Raw genomic sequence first — 24,942 nt, forward strand, 5'->3', positions numbered from 1 at the left:
CCCGGTCACGACGGACCGGAGGAAGCGGGTTGCTCTTTCTACCACCTCCAGCCACACAGAGGACACCGTGCTCTCATCGAAGAGCGAGGCCTCGGGCAGGGCTCTCAGGGCGTCCAGGGATTCCTGCAACAGCTCGCTGCAGAGGTCCGCGTCCTCCCCTGGGCACACACAAGGCAGATGAGGCCGCCCGTCCCCGGGCGGCACACGGACAGAGTCCTCCCCGCTCTCCCGGGCGGGTCTCCTACCCCCAGAGTGAGCGGATGCCACTGGCAGGTTTTCAATCTCTCACTTTCCTCTCAATGAGATACCGCAAGAACTCAGAGACTAACACTGAACAGTTGCTCCCACGTCAATTCTTTATTTTATGACTCTCATGTGAGCAATTCTCATTTCTGGTTCTCCTAGAAAATGTATCAGTACGGAGGCACTGCGGTGGTTCACCTGGGACGTATGTGCACACGCACCTTTTTTTTAGAAGCACAGGCCTGCCGAGTCAAACAGACTGTGAAGCCTCTCATTTTACAAACGAGGAAAATGAGGCCTAGAGAGCACATGGGATCAACCCAGGGGCACGTGGCGGCAGAAGTGAGGCAAGAACCCACATCTCCTGATGTAGCCGGAAACGGAACCCGCGGGGCCCACGTACCTGACCGCCAGGCCCTGCGCAAGAACGCAAAGGCAAAGGAGAGAGCTGCTCGGGATCCAACTCTCGCAAGGCCTTCCACGCCTTTGCCTGTGGGCCGGGAACTGCGGACAACATACATGGGGGGGTGTGGGAATTGGTCAGTCAGAGGCATGTGCAAATTCTAAAATAAAATAAGTCATACGAAAGGATTTGTTCCAAAATGTGATCAGTGGGTTTCTTTAGATAGTAGGATCACAAATGACTTTTAGTTTCATGCTTTAAAGACTTCTATCAAATGTCCTTTGTAAAGGAAAAGTTTTCTCTTTGAGGGAAAAAAAAAGACAGTTAAAAAGAATTTTAAATGACTTGCTAAAACACTCATGAAAGAATCTCAGGGAACTAATATTATGAGCTGGGGGAAGACAGATGATAAACAAAATAAACAGATAAACGTAAAAGGGGGATTCAACTTCCGAAGTAAAGAAAAGGCAGGTGAGGGGTGAGGAACACACAGAGAACAAGGCGGCAAGTGCCCAGGCTCGGCCCCAGGCCTGGGGTCCGCTCTGGCTCTCACCCTGCCTGGGGCTGTGTGACGTCCATGGGCTCCTCTCCTTCACCCCCACCCCCACCTACCTCAGCAGGTGACCCCTCTCGAATTTAGTGCTGATCATTCTCACATGTCTTTTTAAGCTTTTTACTACTTATACATGTTAATTTAACAAGACACGGTTTCATTTCGCACGTATTAAGAAGTTATACAGACCATAAAAATCATCCTTTTAAAAAAAAACTAGAATACAAAAATGTGTGTACAATATACATGCAGCTCAATAGCAAAAAAACAAACAACCCAATCCAAAAATGGGCAGAAGACCTAAACAGACATCTCTCCAAAGAAGATATACAGACTGCCAACAAACACATGAAAGAATGCTCAACATCTTTACTCATTAGAGAAATGCAAATCAAAACTACAATGAGATATCATCTCACACCAGTCAGAATGGCCATCATCAAAAAATCTAGAAACAATAAATGCTGGAGAGGGTGTGGAGAAAAGGGAACACTCTTGCACTGCTGGTGGGAATGTGAATTGGTACAGCCGCCATGGAGAACGGTATGGAGGTTCCTTAAAAAACTACAAATACGGGCTTCCCTGGTGGCGCAGTGGTTGAGAGTCCGCCTGCTGATGCAGGGGACAAGGTTCTGTGCCCCAGTACGGGAGGATCCCACATGCTGTGGAGCATCTGGGCCCGTGAGCCATGGCCACTGAGCCTGCGTGACCAGAGCCTGTGCTCCGCAATGGGAGAGGCCACAACAGTGAGAGGCCCACGTACCAAAAAAACAAACAAACAAACTACAAATAGAACTACCATATGACCCAGCAATCCCACTACTGGGAATATACCCTGAGAAAACCATAATTCAAAAAGAGTCATGTACCAAAATGTTCACTGTAGCTCTATTCACAATAGCCTGGAGATGGAAACAACCTAAGTGTCCATCATCGGATGAATGGATAAAGAAGATGTGGCACATATATACAATGGAATATTACTCAGCCATAAAAAGAAACGAAACTGAACTATTTGTAATGAGATGGATAGACCTAGAGTCTGTCATACAGAGTGAAGTAAGTCAGAAAGAGAAAGACAAATACCGTATGCTAACACATATATGTGGAATTTAAGAAAAAAAATGTCATGAAGAACCTAGGGGTAAAACAGGAATAAAGACACAGACCTACTTGAGAATGGACTTGAGGATATGGGGAGGGGGAAGGGTAAGCTGTGACAAAGCGAGAGAGAGGCATGGACATATATACAGTACCAAACGTAAGGCAGATAGATAGTGGGAAGCAGCCGCATAGCACAGGGAGATCAGCTCGGTGCTTGGTGACTGCCTGGAGGGGTGGGATGGGGAGGGTGGGAGGGAGGGAGATCCAAGAGGGAAGGGATGTGGGAACAGATATATATGTATGACTGATTCACTTTGTTATAAAGCAGAAACTAATTAAAAAAAAAACTAGAATACAAAAATGTGTGTACAATATAAACTCAATCATACGTAGCAAGCAATTTTATTTTCAACTTTATACTGTTATGTATTTCTACTATATACTGCACTCTCCAAACTTACTCTAATTTGCTTTCATAATTAGGGAGAAATGTTATTTAAAATGGGCAATAATATAGAATGATCTCCCCAAGATACAACATCAAGTCAAATTAGCAGTGAGGAACGTGGGGACCCACAGAGGCAGCTGGTATGCGCACGTCTATGAATCCTGAACAGTGCAGGATACGTGCTTGCGGAGCTCTATGAGGAAACACAAGAAGCTGTAATTAGTAGCTGCCTCCTACGAGGGGACTGGGTACCTGGGAGACAGGAATAAGGAGATTTATACTGAACGAGAATTATAAACTTGACAAGATACAGATGTATAATAAGACATGTGGTCTTGAAAACAGGAAATACACATGCAAAGTAAATTCAGATGCAGTGGGAGGAGCATTCTGCACTGGGTGCCCTCTAAGAAAGTTGCACCAGGAGAAGCATGAAGCTGGGGTTCCCCTCAGCCAATCGCGACCTTATCCCCGGACAAAGAGCCCAACAGTCCTAAATCTGTACCGTGTAAACTGCTAAATCTTCAACAAGTGGCTCTCCTTTTTACAGCTATTTAAGAAAACAGAAACGGACACAGCTTGGACCCACCCCCATCTATGCCAATCAACTATCCAACCCACAGCCAGTTCTACGAAAAAGGTAAAACCCACTACTATCCAAATAAGTTGAGAAATTAGGGAAAGATATCTACTAAAATTTAGGAGATAACACTGCACATCTAACAGAAAGGCTAAAATAAATAAGTGACAACACCACCAAATGCTGACGAGGATATGGAGAAAACGGAACCACTCATACATACATGGCTGATGAGAATGTAAAATGGTACAGCTATTCCGGAAAGAGCACGAAAATGTCTTACAAACCTAGACATAAAACCCAGCAATTGCACTCTAGGCATTTATTCCAGAGAAATGAAACTTAAGTTCACACAAAAACCTCTACACAAATATTCACAGCAGCTTTATTCAAAATGCTCGAACATTATAAACAACTGAGATATCCTTCAAAGGCTGAGTGGTTAAACACAATGTGGTACATCCATACATGGAATCCTGCTCAACAATGATGCCACATGCACCTACTTGGAAGAATCTCAAAGGAATAATGCTGAGTGAAAAAGCCAACCTCAAAAGGTTACATAATAAACATGGAGAACAGGTTAATGGTTGCAGCTATAAAAAAGGGTCCTTGTCCTGTACCCTGTGGCAGTACTGACAGAAATCTACACCTGTGATAAAATCTCATGCAAACACACACACACACAGGATTGAAAGCACGTAAAATGGGAAATCTGAGTAAGACGGGTACAATGTATCAAAGTCGATATCCTCGTCGTGATTTCTGTACTACAGTTTTGCAAGTGAAAAACTAGGGAAACTGGCTGAAGGGTATAAGGAATCTCTCTGTATTATTTCTTGCAACTGCATGTGCATCCATAAAAGCACCTCTTGTAAGGAAAGAGTAAGTAAATCACATTAAGAAGAAAAAAAACGGAGCATCTAAACTAGTTCAGCACCACTGCAATGTGATAATTCCCTACCCGGCACCAAAACAAAAAGAATGTGATGTTCAGATCCCATTTTCAAATCTAGACCTGCTGAGCTCAACTTCTGACTGGCTTCTACAGTTACTGACAGAACAGCGTCTGTAAAATAATGGTACAGGCTACAGCACAGCCTGTTACTTTATGAGCAAATTGGGAAAGCCATTCTCCAGATTATATGAGACATACGAAAAGGGAAAGAAAGAATAAAATTTCAGAAAACAAAAACAGACTACACTGGAAGCCTTAATTAAACTTTCTTAAACAAAACAGCCTGAGTTTTATATTTAGCTGGTATCAGGATTCTTTCTTAATTATACTATTACCTTTTTTTGTCCACAGGAGGCAAAGAAACGCTGCTGCTTTTCCACTTAACTTTGACATTCTCCTGAAAAACAGTTCTATTCAAGGCAATGAAGTATCGTTCCAAAACGACGAGTCTCTGCTTGAGCCTCAGGGCTGAGAGCGTGGTGGTGGCTGACTGGATGGCCAGAGCTTGCTGCTCTCTAACCAACACAGAGAGACACTCCTTCAGTTCATTCACCTCTAGAAAACAAGATAAAACATCCAACCTCTGAATATCACGGGCACAGTTTGTTGCAACGTTATAAAATGGGTAACAATAATAGGTAACAGCTGAGTGCTTAATATGTGCCACAAACGGTCTTAAGCACTTTACACACATTAGGTAATCCTCACAGGCACCATTAAGAGGTAGTGCTGTGCATGCATTCTATGGAGGAAGAAACTGAGGCACAGAGCGCTTGCCCAAGGTCACCCAGCTGAGTATGGCACACGGGAGACCACTCTTAGCCACCAAGTTATACTGCCCCTCTGTAAACATGGTATAAAAGTTTTTAACACAAAATTGTGAAGTCAGTCCTTATCAGCAACACATTTCCTAGACAGAGAGAAAAACTATATCCAGTATTTTCATGTTATGAAACCAAATCCAAAATAAAAAGTTTCAATAAACTGCCCAGCATACATGACTGATGAGAGGTAATACATTTACTGGAATATTTCAGAGAAAGATGAAGTAGCCAGTCAGAATGTGCTATGGGTAAGTAGTATTTCATTATACTATTCTCTCTACTGTGTATGTTTGAAATTTTCTACACTTAAGGACCTTTTATTTTTAGGTACCTAGAAGAAAATTATGTGAATGAAAATAACTAAAAGGAGTCTTGTCTTACAATTAAGCATAAAGCTAAGTTACCTTCCACCAACCCCCTACACCAATAAAGCACCCAGTGGTAATGAGAGCAGGAGATGTCCTGTGCTTGTTTTTCGATCTCTGATATTTATTAGCTATGAAGCCAAAACAGTCATCGCCCTGGTAGCCTCACATCCCAAGAGACAAAAGGCACACACCTACTGACTTCCCCTATATGGAAGACATTTATTTTTTAGCTACCCACGACCTAAACATGCTCTTCCTATGGGAGAGAAGGAGATCACAGAAGGCATCAGATGGATGTACCTCACCACCCTCTAGGGACGCCACCAGGACAGAGCTTCCCTCTCCACACACAGGAACTATGGCACAGAGATGCACATCCAGACACCAGAGGTTGGATGCTAAGTCTGGAAAGCTCCACTAGCTAAAATGGATAATCATTATAGAAAACTAGATGGAAAAAATACGTTTTTGCGTGTTTTTTGTGTTGCTGTTGTTTTTTGAAAAATACTTTTGGGACTTCCCTGGTGGTCCAGTGACTAAGACTCCATGCTTCCAATGCAAGGGGTGAGGGTTCGATCCCTGGTCTGGGAACTAAGATCCCACATGCTGTGCGGCACAGCCAAAAAAGGAAAAAAGAATTTATTTTAAATACAGATTTCAGAAACACTAAAAGCAATGTAACAGAAAAATATGAGAAAAACATTAATAAATGTTTTTTAAAAATACTTTAAATTCCAAACTAGGCTCAAGGTGAAGAAGCAGAAAGATTTATACATGAAGTACCATCCCTACCCCTCACAGGCATCCTTGCAGAATCACCTTTGGCCCAGCACTGAGAGGTGCCTGAGGCCCCGCATACAAACGGGAGACTTCACTGAGACAAGCCCTGCCAAAGACAGTTTGTCTACACATCCCCCATGCAGAATTTCTTCCAGAAATCAGGCCTAAGAAAGCTTTACCTTCCTGAATAATCACTATGTTTTCTAGTTTGAAATAACAATACGGCTGCAAAGCCCAGAGACAACCGTGAAGCTCAAAGAGAGCCTTCATGCCCTTGAGCATCTGCCTGCTCTCCTTCCTGATGTCCTAACGGTGCTTGCCCTGCCCAACTCCTAATGCCTAATCAATCAGTCATTTATTGTAGGATACCTTGAAACAAGTTAGGTGAGTAAATAGAGTAACAAAGAAACAAATCATGGAGACCATGGGGGGAGCCAGCAGAACTCCCATCCCCTCCTGGCAGTAACAAGGTATAGCACACTCTTGCCCTGCCAGAACGGTGTCACAGAAAACCAGTCAAAAAGAGTCTCAGAACATAACATGAAGATGTCCATGTTTCAACAGAAAGTCACTCATCACATCAAGAGCAAGGATGATCTCAAAATAAATTTTAAAAAGACAATCAATAGATGGAAACACCAAGATGACAAAGACGTTAGAATACTCTCATAAAGATTTTAAAGAAGCCACAATAAAAAAATGCTTCAAAAAGCAAAAACAAACACACTTGAAACATGAAAAAAGAGAAAACCTAAGACAAGAAAAAGGAGATTTATTTTAAAAAGAAAAAAAAGAACCAAATGGAAATTTTGGAACCAAAAAACCTAATAACCAAAATAAAGTTTGGTGAAAGGACCCAACAGTAGAATGGAAAAAAAATAAGGATGAATCACTAAATTAGAAGCCAGAAGTTGCCAATCGAATAAGGAGAGAAAATACACTGGAAAAATAAAATTGCACTGAACTGAAAACATGCTAGAAGGGTTCAATGGCGCATTACATGAAGCAGCAGAAAAGCTCAGTAAACTCAAAGACAGGGTACCTATGTAGTTCACCCAGTCAGAGCAACAAAAAGAAAAAACAGTGAAAAAATGTGAAAATAGTTTAAGGGATATACGACACAATATCAAGCAGACTTCACAGGGTCCCAGAAGGAGAAGAGGCAGAGAAAGGGACAGAAAACTTATTTGATGTAATATAGGTAAAAACTTCCCTAACCTGGGGAAGGAAACAGACATTGAGATCCAGGAAGTCCAGAGAGTTCCAAACAACAGAAAACTAAAGTCACCCACGACAAAACACATCATAATTAAAATGTCAAAGGTTAAAAACAAGATGAAAATCTTAAAAGCAGCAAGAGAGAAACAACTTGTTAGATGCAAGGGAACCCCTATAAGACTGTAATAGATTTTTCAGCATAAATTTTGCAAGGCAGAAGAGAGTGGCATAATATATTCAAAGTCTGAATGAAAAAAACTTCTTTACCCAACAAACATATCAAGCAGCAAGTGAAGAAGAGATAGAGTTTTCTAGACAAGCAAAAGTTAAGGGAGTTCATCACCACTAATCTAACCTTAATAGAAATGATAAAAAGAGTTCTTTAAGCTGAAAAGAAAGAGAACTAATTAGTAACAAGAAAACATTTGAAAGTATAAATCTCACTGGTAAAAGTAAATATATAATAAAGGTAGTGGATTAATAAAAACTGAGTATAAAGGTTAAACGACAAAAGAAGTAAAAATAACTAAAACAATTAAGGGATATATAAGATAAAAACTTGCAAATTACGACATCAAATACACAAAACATGGGAGAGGAGGATAAAAATGCAAAGCTTAGAATGTGTTCAAACGTATGTTTATTTATAAATAGAATGTTATAAATACAAGTTGTTATATGTAAGCTTCTTGGTAGCCACAAAGCAAAAAACTATAGTAGATGCACAAAAGATAATGAGAAAGGAATCTAGGCATACCATTAAAGAGAATCATCAAATCACAAAGGAGAACTGCAAAACAGCCAGAAACAAAACAATTATCATAACGGCAATGAAAACAAACGTTATCAATAACTGTAAATGTAAATGGAGTAAATTCACCAGTAAAAAGACACAGAGTGGCTGAAAGGATTTAAAAAAAAAAAAAAGAACTCATCTATATACTGCCTACAAGAGACTCACTTCAGACATAAGGACACAACACAGACTGAAAGTGAAGGGATGGAAAAAGATATTCCATGCAAATGAAAACCAAAAGAAAGTTGGGGTACCTATACTTATATCAGATAAATAGATTTTAAAACAAAAGTGTAATAAGAGACAAAGAAGGGCATTACATAATGATAAAGGGGTGAGTCCAACAAGAGAATATAACATTTGTAAATACTTATACACCCAACAAAGGAGTAACTAAATATAAAGCAAATCTTAACAGACCTAAAGGGAGAAATTGATAGCAATACAATAATAGTATTGTATTATAGTATAGTAAAGGACTTTAATACATCCCTTACATCAATAGATAAATCATCCAGACAGAAAAATCATTAAAATAACATCTGCCTCATATGACACGTTAGATCTGATGACCTTAACAGATATATACAGAACATTCCATCCAAAAGTAACAGAATACACATTCTTCTCAAGTACACATGAAACATTCTCCAGAATATCACGTATTAGGTCACAATAAACTTAATTAGACTGAAGTCACATCAAGCATCTTTCTGAACCACAAAGTTATGAAACTGGAAATCAATTACAAGACGAAAACTGGAAAATTCACTAATATGTGGAGATTAAACAACATTCTACTGAACAACCAATGGGTCGAGGAAGAAATCAAAAGAAAAACAAAAAAAATACCTTGAGACAAATGAAAATGGAAATACAACATACCCAAACTTATGGGATGTAGCAAAAGCAGTTCTAAGAGGGAAGTTCAGAACAATAAATGCCTATCTCAAAAAAAACAAGAAAAATCTCAAATAAACAAGAAACCAGATAGCCTAAATAAACACCTGAAGAAACTAAAAAAAACAAATAAACAAAAAAACCCACAAATGAAGCCCAAAGTTATTGGAAGGAAGGAAATAACAAAGATCAGAGTGGGAACAAATGAAAGAGACTACAAAGACAATAGAAAAGATAAATAAAACCAACAGTTGTTTTTTGAAAAGATAAACAAAACTAACAAACTGTTAGCTAGAATCACCAAGAAATAAAGAGGGCCCAAATAAATAAAACCATAAACGAAAGTGGAAATGTTACAGCTGGTAGCACAGAAAGACAAAGACAACTTAGAAGAAATAAATTCCTAGAAACATACAAACTGCCAAGACTGAATCATAAAAAATAGAAAGTATGACCAGACCAATTACTTGTAAGGAGACTGAATCAGTAATTAAAAACCTCCCAACAAACAAAACTCCAGGACCAGAGGGCTTCACTGGTGAATTATGCAAAACCTTCAAAGAAGAATTAATACCAATACTTCTCAAACTCTTACAAAAAAAAATAGAAAATGAGGGAATACTTCCAAACTCATTTTACAAGGCCAGCATTACCCTGATACCAAAACCAGACAAGACAACCACCAGGCAAGAAAATTATAGGACAACTTCCCTGATGTTCACAGATGCAAAAAACCTTCAACAAAATATTAGCAAACCAAATTCAACAATACATTAAAAGGATCATACATCATGATCAATTGGAATTTATTGCAGAGATACGAGGATGGTTCAACATCCACAAATCAATCAATGTGCTATACCACATTAACAAACTGAAGGATAAAAATCATGTAATCATCTCAACAGATGCAGAAAAAGCATTTGACAGAATTCAATATCCATTTATCATAAAAACTCTCATAAAAGTGGGTACAGAGGGACCATACCTCAATGTAATAAAGGCCAAATATGACAAGCCCCGAGCTAATATCATACTCAGTGGTGAAAAGCTAAAACATTTCCTCTAAGATCAGGAATAAAACAAGGTTGCCTACTCTCACAACTTTTTTTCAACACAGTATGTGAAGTCCTAGCCACAGCAATCAAACAAGAAGAAGTAATCCAAACTGTAAAGGAATAAGTAAAACTGTCACTGTTTGCAGTGACACGACGGCATACATGGAAAATCCTAAAGACACTCCAAAAAACTACCAGACCTTGTCAATGAATTTGGTAAAGTTTTAGGATACAAAATTAATAAACACAAATCTGCTGCATTTCTATTCACGAACAATGAACTATCAGAACGAGAAATTAAGAAAACAGTCCCATTTACAGTTGCATCAAAAAGAATAAAGTACCCAGGAATAAATCTAAGGAGGTAAAAGAACCGTAGTCAAAAAACTGTATGACACTCATGAAGGAAATCAAAGACTACACAAACAGATGGAAAGATATACTGTGCTCGTATACTGAAAGAATTAATATTGCTTAAATGACCATACTACCCATCTACAGATTCAATGCAATCCCTATCAAAATCCCAATGGCATTTTTCACAAAACAAAAACAAATAATTCTGAAATTTGTACGGAAACACAAAAACCCCGAATAGCTAAAACATTCTTGAGAAAGAACAACATTGGAGGTATCATGCTCCCTGATTTTAAACTATACTACAAAGCTACAGTAATCAAAACAGTATGGTACTGGCACAGAAACAGACACATAGATCAATGGAAAAGAATAGAAAGCCCAGAATGAACCCATACTTATATAGGCAATTAATCAAAAAGAGGTAAAAATATACAATGGAAAAAAGACAGCCTCTTCAACACATGATGTTGGGAAAACTGGACCGCTACATGCAAAACTAGACTACTCTCTCACACCATGCACAAAAAAAATTCAAAATGGATTTAAGACTTAAATGTAAGACCTAAAACCATAAAAATTCTAGAAGAAAACATAGATAGTACACTCTTTGACATTGGCCCTAGCAATATCTTTCTGGATATGTCTCCTCAGGCAAGAGAAACAAAAGCAAAAGTAAACTAATGGGACTACATCAAACTAAAAAGCTTCTGCATAGTGAAGAAAGCTATCAACAAAAGGATAAGGCTTATACACTACCAAACGTAAAATAGATAGCTAGTGGGAAGCAGCCGCATAGCACAGGGAGATCAAACTACCATATGATCCAGCAATTCCACTGCTGGGTATTTATACAAAGAAAACAAAAACACCAATTAGAAAAGATATAAGTACCCCTATGTTCACTGCAGCATTATTTACAATTGCCAAAATATGAAAGCAACCTAAGTGCCCATCAATAAATGAATGGATAAAGAAGATGTGATAAATATAGATACAGATATACACACACATACAAAATATTACTCAACTAAAAAAAAGAATGAAATCTTGCTATTTGCGACAACTTGGATGTACCTAGAGGGTATTACGTTAAGTGAAATAAGTCAGATAGAGAAAGACAAATACTGTATGATTTCACTTATATATGGAATCTAAAAAGTGAAACAAATAAATAAACATAACTAAACATAAACAGAGTCAAAGATACAGAGAACAAACAGGTAGTTGCCAGTGGGGAGAAAAGTGGGAGGTGAGGGAGATTAAGAGGTACAAACAACCAGTTGCAAAAGAAATGAGTCAGGGCTAAAATATGACACAAATGAACCCTATCTACAAAACAGAAACAGACCCACAGACATAGAGAACAGACTGGTGGTTGCCAAGGGGGAGGAGTGGGGAAGGGATGGATTGGGAGTTTGGGACTAGCAGATGTAAACTATTATATATAGGATGGATAAACAAAAAAGTCCTAGTATATAGCACAGGAAACTATATTCAGTATCCTGTGATAAACCATAATGGAAAAGAATTTTTATGCTTTTTTTTTTTTTTTTTTTTTTTTTTGTGGTATGCGGGCCTCCCACTGCTGTGGCCTCTCCCGTTGCAGAGCACAGGCTCCGGACGCGCAGGCTCAGCGGCCATGGCTCACGGGCCTAGCTGCTTCGCGGCATGTGGGATCTTCCTGGACCGGGGCACGAACCCGTGTCCCCTGCATCGTCAGGCAGACTCTCAACCACTGCACCACCAGGGAAGCCCCGAAAAGAATTTTTAAAAGAATGTATGTATATGTATAACTGAATCACTTTGCCGTACAGCAGAAATGAACATAACATTGTAAATCAACTATACTTCAATTAAAAAAATGAGTTATGGGTATGAAATGTACAGTGTGGGGAATACAGTCAGTAATTAAGTAACATTTTTGTATGGTAAGATCATAACTAGACTTACTGTGATGATCATTTTGAAATGTATAGAAATATCAAATCACTATGTCGTAGAACAGGAAGTAACACAATGTTGCAGGTCAATTCTACTTCAAAAATAAAGAAACAAACTCATAGGAGAAGAGATCAGATTTGTGGTTACCAGAGGCAGGGGGTGGGGGAAGGGGGAATTGGCTGAAGGGGGTCAAAAGGCAGAAACCTCCAGTTATAAGATAAGTAAGTACTACGGATATAATGAACAACATGATAAAGATAATTAATGCTGCTATATGTTAATATGGAAGTTAGAAGAGGAAACCCTAAGATTTCTCATCACAAGGAAAAAATATTTTTTCTATTTCTTTAATTTTGTATCTATATGAGATGATGGATGTACACTGAACTTTTTGTGGTAATCATTTCATGATGTTTGTAAGTCAAACCATTATGCTGTACCCTATACACTGCTATATGTCAATTATATCTCAATAAAACTGGAGGAAAAAAAAGTTAAACACAGAATTACCACATGATCCAGCAATTTTACTCCTAGGTATATACGCAGTGAACTGAAGCAGAGACTCGAACTCGTGTACACCTATGTTCTTAGCAGCACTATTCCCAATAGCCAAAAGGTGGAGCAACTCAAATGCCCATCCACAGATGGATGAACAAAATGTGGTATATACATACAATGGAATATTTTTCAGCCTTAAAGAGGAAGGAAATTCTGACACATGCTACAACATGGATGAATCTTGAAGACATTACGCTAAATAAAGGAACAAGCCAGATACAAAAAGACAAATATTATGACTCCACTTATATGAGGTAACTAGACTAGTCAAAATCCTAAAAACAGAAAGTTAGTGGCTTCCAGGGGGCTAGGGAAGAAAGGGGAGTTATCATTTAATAAGTACAGAGTTTCAGTTTGGGAAGATGAAGAGGCTCTGGAAATGGGTGGTGGTCATAACTGCACAACAGTGTGAATGTATTGAATGTCACTGAACTGTATACTTAAAACTGACTGAAATGGTAAAATGTATGTTATGCACAGTCTATTACAATATAAAAAAATTTTAAGTTTAATTTTTAAAAACTCTGACCAAAAACAAGTCCACCTACTCTATCTAGAAAATGAGTGCTGGATCAATCGTTCCAAAGTACCAAAAGTTCAGGAGATCATAATACCTGGTTGCTTGCCCCACACCCAGCTCTCTAGGATTGATTTGGCCCTATATGCAGGTGCAGGAGTTTCTTCCTCTTCTTTTTTCTCTTTGTCATTCAGATCTTCTTTCTTTGTTCCAATCTGCATGTCCACACCATCATCTGGAAAATTTTTTAAAAACTTAAGTGTATAAATTGCTTTTTAAAATGTAACATCCACTTGCCAACACCATCGTCTGGAAAAAAATTTTTTAAATGTACATGTATAAATTGCTTTTTAAAATGTAACATCTCTTTGCCAGTCCCTCCCAGAAATGGAAAGGTTAAGTTACAACACACATCATTCGCTGACCATTTGATGGTTGGGGGGGAAAAAATTACATGACTCATCAACATAGCAGAAACAGTGTGATTTATTAAGTAGTGAATAGCCCAGTGACCGTTTTAATTTAATTTAAAAAATTAAAAATTTTAAAAATCGATACTCAAATTGTTCTTTGAAGCATGTCTTCCAAAATATTCCAATTTCCTACTACATCTCACAACTAAGAAACTGAGTCTTTGATATTAACATTAATTGTTTTTATCCAGTGATTCCCAACTGCTGTGTGTCCACGGGAAGGGAGGATGTGGAAGGAGTACGATTCAGAAATCATTTTCAACTCTATACATTGCCCTACTCCACCACCAGCGAAGAACCAGTGCTACCCAGGGCCACTACCACCGCGGGAGTGTAATTCAGGAGTGCTGCAACACAGCAGAAAATTGGGAACCACGACTTCAGGCCACTGACGAGTATCAGTCAAGAAAAAATGTCATGAAACTCCTTACACAGTAAGTTAAGAGAGAACTAGTATTAACATTGAGGTGTAAATGTGTCCTAGCCTAGAAAAGCCCTTACTAAATGAACTATTTTCTAAATGACATAATTAGAAATACACAGTTGACCCCTGAACAACATGTGCAGTCGAAAATCCGCGCGTAACTTATAGTCAGCCCTCCACGTGTGCAGTTCTTCGAGTCCAGCAATTCCAACAACCAAGGATCATGCAGTGCTGCACTATTTACTACAGAAAAAAAAATCTGCTTATATGTGGACCTGTACAGTTCAAACCCATGTTGCTAGCGTCAACTGTACATCTAAATCTGTGAAAGAGAGTATAGCATATCACAAACAGTAAGGAGTATCTAAAAATACCTAAAACCAACAAGGGACAAAAGAAACTCCTACATTCTATCAGAAAAATGTCAGATATCCAACAGAAAGAACCCCAAACAGCTAATGCTATGAAGAGATACTCAAATTCATATTTAGAAAAATATAAATTAAAATAATGAAGTTTTATATTACTTTACACTCACCAAATTCACAACTGTTAGAAAGCTAAAATATAAGCTCCAAAGCAGTTATTTTTTTTTCCTTTTTCATCTGGTTTTGCTCTCTGATATATCCCAAATGCCTAGCACAACGCATGCCAGGGAGTAAGCCCTCAATGATGACTTCAGTAACTAAATAATGCCAGGGGTCAGTAGAAATGGAGGGCTGGAGGCACAAATCTTCAGACACAGCTGGTGGGAGGGTGGACCCCGCAGCCTACCTGGAGAGCAATCTAGTACAGCTGAGTTACATGGAAGGTCCTCCAGTCGCCCCAAGGGGCTGTGCCCACAGAGCTCTCCCACAGGCCTAGGATTGGGAGGACATGGAAGACAGAGACCTGCAGCAGTTCAATGACCTGGACACAACTTAAAAATACAGTGCTTGAGCTAAAGAACCACACACACTCCATGTACACAAACTTACAATGCATGCACATTGTACAACAGTATGTTTTAAATGGCATAAAAACAAATTCATTACAAAGAAAACACCTAAAACTATGGATTTGGAAATGGTGTGCCAGGAACTGACGAGTGTAATTAACTCAACCCTCTGCCCCTGAGGCCCAAGAAAAGGCCCCTGTCACCAGTACACCTCATGTGTCCCATTCTTTCAACCTCCTGCAACAGCTATGGTTAACAGTACCTCCCCCATTTACAGAAATATCCAGGGAGTTCCCTAGCGGTCCAGTGGTGGGGACTCTGTGCTCTTACTGCCGAGGGCCCAGGTTCAGTCCCTGGTCGAGGAACTGAGATACCACAAGCCGCGAGGCACAGCCCAAAAGAAAAAAAAAAAAAAAAAAAGATATATCCAACAGATATATCCAACAAGCTCCTGGGCATTAAATATAGATTTTTCTGTAATGTGTACTTTTCATACATTACACATGTAAAACCACACAGCGCCTCTAAATTAAGTACAGATCTGCTTGAAGTCACAGAAAAAGTCAGACTCGGAATCAGGTTCTCAACCCTTATCATACATCAGAAGCAGGGGGTGAGGGACACACACACACACACACACACACACACACACACAAACACGTACACACACATTTTTAATACCAAGCCTCAGTTCTATCACCAGAGGTTCTGATTCAGTTGGTCTAGGGCATGGCCTGGGCACCAGCATTGTTAAGTTCCAAGATATTCCTGAGATTCCACCAGGTTTAAGGACCACTGGCGTAGAAGGTAAAACCTTAATAAGACAATGCAAATGCAACCGACCAAACAAACAATGGCTATTTTAGCTATCATAGGTACTCTCACTGTAACAAATTAAGGTCATGCAGAAGTAAATAAATCTTCTTAAAAAGATAAGACAAGTGAGAGGAAGGCCAAATAACTTTGGCACTCCTGTGTTTCACAAATTGTTCATCTTTTCACTAAAACTTGAATCATGAAATAATCATTACTGAGTTTTGTGACTAAGGAGAGAGATTTGTTCATTTTTGTTTTTTTCACAAGTGTGCGAGAAGTGTCCAGGACTGGCAACCTGATTAGCGGAATGCAATCTTTTTACAAGCAACGAAGCACTGTTTATTGTCTCTCAGCTTCAGTTCCATCCTCAGTAAAGCTCAGAAGCTCACCTCCAGCCTGCTTTGTGACCAGGGAGTACCAGGGTCTGTGTGGGGGACTTGGCCACAGCTCCCATGTCGCCCCATGTGATCCTCATGAAGGCAAAGACAAAATGACCAGACTGGGGCTTCCCTGGTGGCGCAGTGGTTGAGAGTCCGCCTGCCGATGCAAGGGACACGGGTTCGTGCCCCGGTCCGGGAAGATCCCACATGCCGCGGAGCGGCTGGGCCCGTGAGCCATGGTCGCTGAGCCTGCGCGTCCGGAGCCTGTGCTCCGCTACGGGAGAGGCCACAACAGTGAGAGGCCCGCGTACCGCAAAAAAAAAAAAAAAAAATGACCAGACTGGCTGTGGATCCCAACCCTGGGGCGGTTGACTGGCATTCCCGGGAAGCAGAGGTGGGCCATCAGGACCCCAAATCTTCCCTGTAACCACCCAGAAGGTCCTCACTGTGAGGGACTGGACAGGGACAGGAACCGAGAGCCTGCGCTTTATTTGGCTAGAAATCTAAAGTACTGAGGGACTGTGGAGAGGAGGGGGGAGGGGGGAGAGAGGGGCAGAGGGAGGAGAAGGGTGCACTTGGGGAAAAGGCAAGGCTGCAGCAGAGGACGGTGTCCACGCATCCACCTCTGGGCTGCAGGTCCAGTACTCTCCCACTGCACCACTCTGCGGCCTCTGTCACAACAAAGATCCTGATCCCGAAGGTTGTAGAGAAAACACCCAGGGCAGCCATGGGCACAGCAAAGTGGTTAATTCAAGCCCAGTGTAAGCCCAGCGTCCTTAAACCCTATAAAGGAACCTTCGCCATGGGGAGTCCCATTACCCTGACAATACTGAAGCTTTCTGGAGAAAAACAAATTAAATTTGAAACAAAGGTCCACAAGTTAACCCAAGTGGAACTCCAAAGTTTACTGCAAGAACTTATACAACAAGAAGACAGGGCTTCCCTGGTGGCGCAGTGGTTGGGAGTCCGCCTGCCAATGCAGGGGACACTGGTTCGTGCCCCGGTCCGGGAAGATCCCACATGCCGCGGAGCGGCTGGGCCCGTGAGCCATGGCCGCTGGGCCTGCGCATCCGGAGCCTGTGCTCCGCAACGGGAGAGGCCACAGCAGTGAGAGGCCCGCGTACCGCAAAAAAAAAAAAAAAGACAAAGGGCTTTGGTGCCACTATGACACAGGCTCTGATTTAACTTAAGTATCTGCTGAAATGTACCAACTGGCAAACCTTCATGAATTTAAATCAATACTGGGACTCAAATTGCATGTATAGCTGGGGATCCCACTAAATCTAAACGAGGCGGCCCATATAATCTTAGGGGAATTACTACATATAATTGAGAAGACAAGTAAATTTGCTTCGCCTTAACCATCACAACTATTATTGCCTTGAACTCCCCATGGTCATAGCACCCAGTGCCCTAAAATATCCCATAGTGGGCATGGACACTGACACAATGAGTAATAAATTAAAATTAAACTAAGTGGGGCTTCCCTGGTGGTGCAGTGAGTGGTTAAGGATCCGCCTGCCAATGCAGGGGACTCAGGTTCGAGCCCTGATCCGGGAAGAGCCCACAGGCCATGAAGCAACTAACCCCGTGCGCCACAACTACTGAGCCTGCACTCTAGAGCTGGCGAGCCACAACTACTGAAGCCCGCGTGCCTAGAGCCCGTGCTCCACAGCAAAGAGAAGCCACCACGATGAGAAGCCTGCGCACCGCAATGAAGAGTATCCCCCGCTCCCCGCAACTAGAGAAAGGCCGCACGCAGCTACGAAGACCCAACGCAGCCAATAAATAAATAAATAAATTTTTTTAAAAAATTAAACTAAGTATTTAGCAATTACAAATTGGCTTGACAAACACAGAACCTGTTTATGGGTTGAATCATATCCTCCCAAAAGATGTTCAAGTCCTAGCCTAGAGTACCTGGGAATGTGACCTTATTTATAAAACTAAGGTCTTTGAAGATAATCAAATTAAAATGAGGTCATTAGGGTGGGCCCTAATCCAACGTGACTGGTGTCCTTACAAAAAGGGGAAATTTAAGCACGGAAAGATATGCACAGAGGAAAGACAATATGAAGACACAGGGAGAATATGACCACCTACAAGCCAAGGAGAATGCCTTGGAACAGAGCCTTCTCTCACAGCCCTCAGAAGGAAACAACCCTGCCGTCGCCCTGATTTTGGACCTGCAGGGTCCAGAGCTGTGAGACAATACATTTCTGTTGTTTAAGCCACCTATTCAGTGGTACTTTGTTACAGCATCCCTAGGGAATTGATACAGATAGCCCCCCCCTTAGCACCCTCAGAGACTCCTTCACTGAAGAGGCTTCAGCAACCTTCTCTCATGCCCCCTGGGGTCTCTGGACCACGTATGACGACTAGCTGTTGCCCTGGGGCTTCAGATGCAAGAAACTGCCTTTCTCAGCCCTGCACTATACTGTACCTCATTAGCGTGGAAACTGCTGGTCATGAGCTTTCCTGAGAACAAAGGCTGGCCCCAGGTGCACATTTTTACAAACCCTTGGGACGCAGCCTTTTAGAGTTGCTCTTTTTGGGCTCAAGGACCCTAGGAATCTCTTCCCTCACAGATACCCAAAATATAAATCAAAGCCTCTACATATATTAAGACCACAATATGAGGCCTCAACTGCCTTATCCTTGTAAGGACAAGGACACTCCTTACCCCTTTAGAGTTCCAGACGTTACTGACAGTGACCAAGGCACTCATTCTGCTTCTCAGAATACACATGCTACGCTCCTAAAGAAGGCATTCAATGACACTTCTACCTCCCCTACAGGGGGAGGCAGAAAGTTTACTGAGATGTATAATAGACTCCTCAAAGAACTCCTATTTAAGTTACAATGTGGCAAATGGAATTTTGTCACTATTGCCACAAGCACTGAGCAACCGAAACTCACGCACCCTGGGGAGGCACACTCCCCCACACCAATGGCACACGGGTCACTCAATCGCCCGTATCGACAATAATAGAGGAGACTTGTAAAGTTCATGCTTCTGACAACCGCCTCACCACGCGGTCCTCCCTCTCCTGGTCAACGCCAACTCATTTCCTAGGGGGCAATTCTCCTCTTCCCTAAAAGTCACCGTCATCACCAAAGTTTAAACGGATGTCACAGCATCAGAAGGCCAACTGCGGTATAAGGCCTGAAAGGAACGTTCTACATTTTGAAAGTGCTGAAACAAAACAACTATCAATCAGAATGCTGTATCTAACAAAAATATCCATCATTCTCAAATGAGGAAAAACTGAGAGAATCTGCAGTCAGCAGACCTGTTCCAATAGAATTACTAAAGGAAGATCTGAAGATAAGGGAAACAATACCAGAAGGAAATGGAACCACCAGAATGAAGAAGGAGTAACAGCCGTGGCATATACCTGAATAAGTGATCAACGTTTTATACAACGCACCACCCAACAACAGCAGAACAGGCATTCCTTCTAAAGTACACACCGAATACTCACCAAGACAGACCACATCCCAAAAAGGTAGGACTTAAGTAGAGGGGACAAAAAGGAAGCAGCGAATGGAAAATGAAAATAAGCTTACATGTACTATACAAAGTATCTGGCCAAACAACAGGGCGTTATCCTTTTTAATCCTTACAAACAATTATTCAAGGAGGCAGGCTTTTGTCTCCAGTTCACAGATGCGGAAGAAACTGTACCTCACGGTGTAGCCCAGCCACAGAGCTCGGCTTAGAACACGGTGCTGGCTCTAACTGCTAGGCCCTGCTCACCGGTGGGGTCCACCTATAAGGCTGGGAGCAAACTCCAGCCCGAGGCTGGTTTATGTATGGTCCAAAAGCTAAGAAAAGATTTTACATTCTTAAATGATTGAAAAGTAATCAAAAGAAGAATAATATTTTGTGATGAAAACATCATAAAAACTTCACATGTCGGTGTGCACTTAGTTTTGCGTATGGCTGCTCTGGCACAACGGCCGGGTTCCATGATTACCAAATAGTTAGGGTCCCCAAAGTTTAAAATATTTACTACCTGGTCCTTTAGAGGCAGTCTGCAATCCCTGATGTGCACCTTGCTGTAAATTTTACAAATAAAAAAAAAAAGAACTCAAAATGCTCATTTAAATACCAGCCATATAATCTCTCATCCAGGGTAAAAACCTTTGACAGTTCGCCAGGAAGCAGACAAGAAGCATCAGTAAGCACACCTCAAGTTTCATTCTCAGGAGCATAAATGAGAACATTTACAACAGCAAAGGCAGGAGGAAGTCACGAGGATGCAAAAACCACCAAGCAGAGCTCCACAAGCAGCTCCAGGAGGACACGCACCGCACCCCCAGCATTTGTCAGCTCTCCTTTGCTTCAGCGCAGGGCTCCAAGGTTACAGAGAGAAAACAAACAGAACATAAACTGCTATGGAACACCCACACATCACAGATTACGGACAGCTGGGGACGGGGGGGTAGCGGGGTAGCTGACCTTCCTGAGGTTCCAGGGCGATACCCTGCAGGAGACGAGCAGGTTCCAGGAGATGGAACCAGGACGGGATAACTTTAACACGCTCCTGTCCGTTACAGTGAGGAGGGTTTTTACAACCGCCCGGTGAGACTTCCACTCAGAGCACCGTCTCCGGGACCTACAGAAAGAGGAGTGCCAAGGCAGAAGGGCTTGGGGCCCAGGGGCCACAGCAAAATAGAGGTAGGAGGCACCTCTTCTGTGCAGCTCCCCACGGGTGGGTCGGGGCCACAGCTGGAGGGGCGCTCCTGGAACAGCCCAGGGCCACCATCAGGGAGACCTGCATTCTACTGTTCAACAAGGTTCAACTGTGTTTTGAAGAAAGCTTAGTCACTAACATATGCTTCTCAGAAAAGAGACTGTAATAAAAAAACTATGGGCATCTAAGCGCATTAGCGAGGATTCTCCACAGAAAACAGAGCAGGGGTGTGCGGCGGAGGTGGGCGGAGTATGTGCGTGTTGAGGGTGGTGAGGGAAACAGATTGATTTAAGGAACTGGCCTCCACAATTGTGGGAATTCAATGCCAAAATCTGCAGGGCAAGCCAGCAGTCTGAAGACCCAGGGAACAGCTGATGTTACAGTTTGAGTCCAAAGGCAATCTGGAGGAAGGATTCCTTCTTGATGGAGGGAGGTCAGTCTTCTCTCTATTCAGGCTCTTCGACTGATTGGATGAGGCCCACCCACATTATGAAGGGTAATCTGTTTTACTCAAAGTCCATGGATTGATTGATTTATTTATTTAATAAATTTATTTATTCTCCAGTTGCGGTGAGCGGGGGCTACTCTTCATTGCAGTGTGCGGGCCTCTCATTGCGGTGGCTTCTCTTGTTGTGGAGCACGGGCTATAGACACGTGGGCTTCAGTAGTTGCGCACGTGGGCTCAGTAGTTGTGGCGCACAGGCTTAGTTGCTCCATGGCATGTGAGATCTTCCCGGACCAGGGGCCGAACCTGTGTCCCCTGCATTGGCAGGCAGATTCTTAACCACTGTGCCACCAGGGAAGCCCCAAAGTCCATGGATTTAAATGTGAGTCTCATCCAAAAATCACCTTCACAGAACTATGTGGAATATTACTTGATCTAATAAATACCTGGGCACCACGGCTTAGCAAAGTTGATACATAAAATTAACCATTACACTAAAGGTCCCAATTAATCAAACATTAGCTAAAAAGAGATACAGTATATGTTTTTATATGACATTGAAATTCTTTTTCTATTTACAAAGAAGTACAAGTATAATTTTAAGAGACTTTAGGTGTGAAAACTTTCTAATGGAACACAAACACAGAAGTGGCCCTTCAAATTTCCCTTGACTCCACTGTATTATAAAGATACAGTGCAGGGGGCTTCCCTGGTGGCGCAGTGGTTGAGAGTCCGCCTGCCGATGCAGGGGACGCGGGTTCGTGCCCCGGTCCGGGAGGATCCCACATGCCGCGGAGGGGCTGGGCCCGTGAGCCATGGCCGCTGAGCCTGCGTGTCCGGAGCCTGTGCTTCGCAATGGGAGAGGCCACACAGTGAGAGGCCCACGTACCGCAAAAAAAAAAAAAAAGATACAGTGCAATATTTATTATGTCTAGGTCATTTGATGAGGGATGTAGTGCTGGTAACATGGCACCTTCACAAACAATTCAAAGATTTTAGGAGCAGATTAGGGAAAAAAGATGCCTATATTCATTTAACAGAAAAAGTTAATTCTCACATGAAAAATAAAGTGATCCACCAAGTCGATAATAGGATTTTTTTTTTTTTTTTTGGCCATGCCGCGTGGCTTATGGGATTTTACTTCCCCAGCCAGGGATCGAACCCAGGGCCCCAGCAGTGAGAGCACCAGGTCCTAACCACTGGACTGCCAGGGAATTCCCAATAAATGGGATTTTAAAAGATGGAGAAATAAAATTAAGGAAGACCACTCAGCAGGCATGAATAGAGTTAAAAAGCTGAAAGCATCCACCTGAGTGACACATAAAGGGGCACTCACCTTCAGTGTCCCATCCTCCACTGGGGAATTGGTACAGCCCTAACCAGCCTGAAGCCATGACAAGACAACTCACTAACTCATGACACAAATTCTGATTGGATCCCTCCTGTATACACAGTACTCTGCCAGGTGCTGGGGGTACCAGCGTGAAATGACAGAGCCTGTCCTCACGGTTCAAGGCGGATACAGAGCTGTTACAGGCAGGGTGAGGGACATGAGAGTAAATGCAGGGGCCTTGGCTTCTCAACTCAGGGACCCTCCCTGGCAGCTTCTTGCATCGCTCTGTTGTTTTCTTCATACCTGTTTTCTTCCCACTGCCACTCTGTCCATTTTTTATTGGTTGTCCCAGTTGGTATATAAGCTCCAGGAGAGCAGGAGCCACGCCTGGCTCGTTCACCACCACATCCTAGCGCCAGAAACCACCCTCACCAACAGCCGGATGAGTCCGTGAATCAATGAACAAATGAATGAATGACCCGCATGCTGCCCAGCTCACTGAGTCTCCCCTGAGGAGTGTGCATCCCTGGGACTGCAGTGTGGAAAAGGATCTGAAAGCTCTGATCCCCAGAACTGCCCATAGTGACCCATGGCCAAAGCAGCCTGGCTGCAGTCTGGGCTGTGCTTCCTACCCACCCACTGGTCTCTCCTCGACTCAATGGACCTGGGCACAGGAGGGGTCAATTTACTGATTTCAAAAAAGGATAAAATAAAGTCAAGCCAGAGACATTTAGACTCTAAATGCTGTACCGTTACACATTTTTTGTACATTTCTTCTAAATTCTGGTGTACCTCACATCCTAGAAGGCTTTCATTTCTATTGAAAATAAAGTGTGTATGTTTCATACATGCACTTATATGCCCGTAAGTTACCTCTGGAAAGATACTAATAATAGTAATAATACCCCTGAGAAGGAAGAAGAAAAAAAAAAAAAAAAGGAGGTAACTGAAGAATAGGACTGGGAAGGAATTCACTCTTCACTGAAAACTGTGTGTTAGCTTTTGAATGCTATAAGCTAGGCATGCAATGTAAGTATTTTTAATAAGATAAAAATGTTTAAAAGTTCTAACACTGAATTTAAAAATAAATATGTGATATAAAAGATTTGAATTCATTCCTGCTGCAACTCCTTTAATCAAAAACAGGAGTTCCAGTCTCTCAGGCAGGCATGTCCCTTCACAAGCTGATTTAACACAGGAACACGGGACATCCTTTATCCTAGGTACTGGCACCTCCTGTGTGCCAGGCACTGTGCTCAGTGAAGGGGACTCACAGGGACAGGACACTGACACTCCTGCCTTCACTTGAACAACCACCGTGAGAATCACAAACCCTTAAATAGCACAAACTGGGAGCCAGGCACTGTTCTGCACATGTCACCATCAACTCATGAATCAACTCAATAACCCTATGAAGTAGGTGTTTCATCAATCCAGACATGCACCTTTTGCAAATTTCAGCATGTCAAATTGATATGCATCAGATTCATTCTCTCCTGGTGATAAATAATACCACGTCTTACTACTGAGGCATCTTAGCCTTACTGACATGCGTTTCTTGCCACCCAGATAGTGCTCAGAGCATGTATCTCACCAAGAGCCTTAGGCTAGTAAGGAGAGCTCTCCCTCTGCTAGCCCCGGGGTCTGTGTGCCTCATCATCTCACAAGCCAACTGCAAGACCAGACACCAAAATACTGACCAGATTTGTCTGAGGTTGGATAAAACTGTGGTGGAACTTTGGATGATTACAAATAATTCAGGTGCTCACTTTGGCAGCACATATACTAAAATGGTAACGATACAGGGAAGACTAGCATGGCC

General features: G+C 41.9%; 1 protein-coding gene across 3 annotated transcripts in view; it reads right to left on the minus strand.

The window, feature by feature from the left end:
- HERC2 (HECT and RLD domain containing E3 ubiquitin protein ligase 2) overlaps nucleotides 1-24,942 on the minus strand; it is a 226,554-nt gene that overhangs the window by 180,948 nt on the left and 20,664 nt on the right. For 2 of the 3 annotated variants that reach the window (XM_082630799.1, XM_082630798.1), the window contains exons 4-7: nucleotides 13,710-13,847; nucleotides 4,625-4,844; nucleotides 647-747; nucleotides 2-158 (exon numbers count right to left, since the gene is read on the minus strand). In XM_082630799.1, the coding sequence (XP_082486925.1) occupies nucleotides 2-158; nucleotides 647-747; nucleotides 4,625-4,844; nucleotides 13,710-13,847 (616 nt within the window). The remainder of the gene's footprint in view (nucleotide 1; nucleotides 159-646; nucleotides 748-4,624; nucleotides 4,845-13,709; nucleotides 13,848-24,942) is intronic. The other variant, XM_082630800.1, reaches the window with a different exon arrangement.

The sequence above is a fragment of the Mesoplodon mirus genome, assembly GCF_964341445.2.
Source record: "Mesoplodon mirus genome assembly, chromosome: 8".
NCBI lineage: Eukaryota > Metazoa > Chordata > Mammalia > Artiodactyla > Ziphiidae > Mesoplodon > Mesoplodon mirus.